Source organism: Myotis davidii, unplaced genomic scaffold (genome assembly GCF_000327345.1).
Source record: "Myotis davidii unplaced genomic scaffold, ASM32734v1 scaffold223, whole genome shotgun sequence".
Taxonomy (NCBI): domain Eukaryota; kingdom Metazoa; phylum Chordata; class Mammalia; order Chiroptera; family Vespertilionidae; genus Myotis; species Myotis davidii.
In genome coordinates this window covers 2,170,542-2,172,990 of record NW_006294609.1, presented here as the reverse complement: position 1 = coordinate 2,172,990, position 2,449 = coordinate 2,170,542, and the positions used below count along the sequence as shown (strand labels likewise).

The following is a 2,449-nucleotide window of genomic DNA, read 5'->3' as shown; positions in this document are numbered from 1 at the left end:
TGGGGATGGCAGGGCAGCGGCTGGGGGCACTGAGAAGGGGTGACCGGCACTCCGCTGCAGAGACTCTTCTGAGATGGGCACCGAGCCAAGGCCGCCATGACCTCTGCCCCCTGGCTCCCTCAGCCAACCCTCCAGCTTGTCCAGCTCCCCGTACTTGCCCAGAAACACCCCTCAGCTTTCTCCCTCAGGGAGCACCCCACACTTCCTCCGCGCCCCTCCCCCCCCAAGGCTAGAACCAGGCCCACTGACTCCCAGCTTTCTGAGCCAGTGCTGCCAAACTCCACCCCCGGGAATTGGGCCCCTGGGCCCCCCTTCTACCACTCCTTCTCACCAGAGTCCTCCGTGGACACCTGGGGCCGGACTGCTCCATGGTGGGGCGTCCTGAGCATTACAGGGTGTTGAGCAGCATCCCTGGCCTCTACTCACCAGGTGCCAGAGGCGCCCCCTCCCCAGCTGTGTCCAGCCATTGCCACCTATTCCCCGGGGCGCACACCGCCCCCTGCAGGACAGAGGGGAGAGTGCAGGGAGGGAACTCACTCTGGGCAATGCTGGATGCGGTGTAGCTCTCCGCCATGCCCGACACCTGGCTGGCGATGCTGATCTCACTGGCTCGGCGGAAACCCCGGGTGCCGGAGGCCGCGCCGGGCGAGGAGGGGGCCGTGTGCTCTTGGAAGAGTGCGTTGTGGGTCTGGAGCGCCTCCGCTGCAGGTGGACAGGGACCAGAGACCCGGGGGTAAGAGAGGCCCCGCCCCGCCCACAGCCCCTGAGCAGTGGGAGGGAGGGTCCCGCATGGGCTGGGGGGCCAGGCTATGCCAGGCAAGGCTGACACCTCCAGCGGGAGACGAGCAGAGCTGGCAGCGAGGATGGGCCCAAATGTGCCAGGGCCTGCCTGCTCAGGGCTGAGAGGGCAGGGCACAGAGCTGAGGCAGGAAGGGAGGGCCGGGGCTGGATGGACAGGGGACCGACAGAGACACAGTGGACAGGGAGTCAATGCAGCCAGGCCCATGACCCCCCGGGGCATCGTTCTTACCCCCCTTCACTGCCCCTGATGTGGTCTAGTCTAGCCTTCTTGGTCTTCAGGGCCCAGCCCGGCCTCACCCACAGCCCATGGCAGTTGGGTTTGAGGGGCGCTAACAACAGGGGCCTGGGGTGGCTTTCCAGGGACGCCCTCTGCTGAGGCCTCACATGCATCCTTCACACAAAGGCCACACTGACCGAGGCAGGTGCGGAGGGAGGGCTTGAAGCAGGCTCACCTGGGCCCGGGCTGAGGGCAGGGCAGAGCTGGGATAGGGGCTCGGCTAAAGGACCCATATCTGGATTGGGGTGCAGGAGGTGCCTGGACCTTCTCAGGGAGGGAAGGAGTGAGGCTTGAGAGTCCAGCCCTTCACCGGGACTGAAGGCTTCTCCTGGGGGAACAGGTGAGTCCCGGGGGCTTGAGGCCTCACCCCATCTCCTGGCTGCCCTGCCAGCCTCACAGTAGGAAAAGAGAACCTGGACCGGCACCCATGCTCGGTGACCCTGGACAGCTGCTCCCCCCTCGGGGCTCCTGGGCCCCCTCCTGCTCTGCCCCGGTGTGCAGAGGACGGGCACCAGGACCTGCTCGGCCGGACCTGCCCTGCCTGGCCCCACTTCCTTCCACCTCAGTCCTACAAACTTCGAGCAGTCAGGAGCATGGGGGGGAGGGGGGGTCACAGGCCAGCGTCAGCCAGTGAAGCAGACAGCATCACGGACGGGGGGTTACACACACTCAGCACAGCCCGGGCCCGGGCTCGGGCGGGGCCCGTCTTGCCAGGTGAGCTCGGGAACTGGGATACTGGTTTCCAGGAAGCCGTCCCCGGGGAGGGGGGTCAGGGGGCCGCCCTCCAGGACCAGCTCGGGGTTTCTCTGCACGGTCTCGACTGGAGGCAGGCGGGGAGAGAACAGAGGACAGAACAGACACTCATGTGGACCGTTTGGACAGGCTCCGACACAAGACACACGGGGCTCGAGGACCAGGTGACAAGACAACTGGGGCACACGCCGGGGAGGGTGGGACAGGGCCGTTCCCTGGGAGGGCAGCTCGCACACTCACTCCCAGCCCAGACCTACTCTGCGGCGCCCCCCACCCCGCACCCCCATATCTGGGTTGGGTACCGGGGGCCCAGCACAGAGCCCCTGGAGTCCTCAGCTCTGCCTCCGTGGGCAGTTGGGACGTAGTCTGGGCCCCGGGCATGGGGCTGAGACCCTGTCCTCATTCCTAACTCTGGGATCGGTGGGGCCAGTGCACCCTCACCCAGACAGGTGCCCAGGTTCTCACGTGCTCAGTGCAGACTGCCCTTCCCCGCACAGCAGGCCCACCCCGGCCTGCGGCACCCAGGAGCGGCACCCACCCACCCACCTACCCTCCCCAGCACCCGGCCGCCTGCGAGGTTCTCACCCAGCAGCGTGGAGCAGCCGTCGCCCAGCGGGT

The 2,449-nt window shown here is 67.2% G+C and overlaps 1 protein-coding gene across 1 annotated transcript in view; it reads right to left on the bottom strand.

The window, feature by feature from the left end:
* Window positions 1-2,449, bottom strand: part of PITPNM2 (phosphatidylinositol transfer protein, membrane associated 2) — a gene marked incomplete at its 3' end in the record, with an annotated part of 79,892 nt that overhangs the window by 4,361 nt on the left and 73,082 nt on the right. Inside the window, exons 18-20 of the mRNA XM_015567256.1 lie at window positions 2,417-2,448; window positions 1,746-1,898; window positions 538-702 (exon numbers count right to left, since the gene is read on the bottom strand). Of these exons, the coding sequence (XP_015422742.1) occupies window positions 538-702; window positions 1,746-1,898; window positions 2,417-2,448 (350 nt within the window). The remainder of the gene's footprint in view (window positions 1-537; window positions 703-1,745; window positions 1,899-2,416; window position 2,449) is intronic.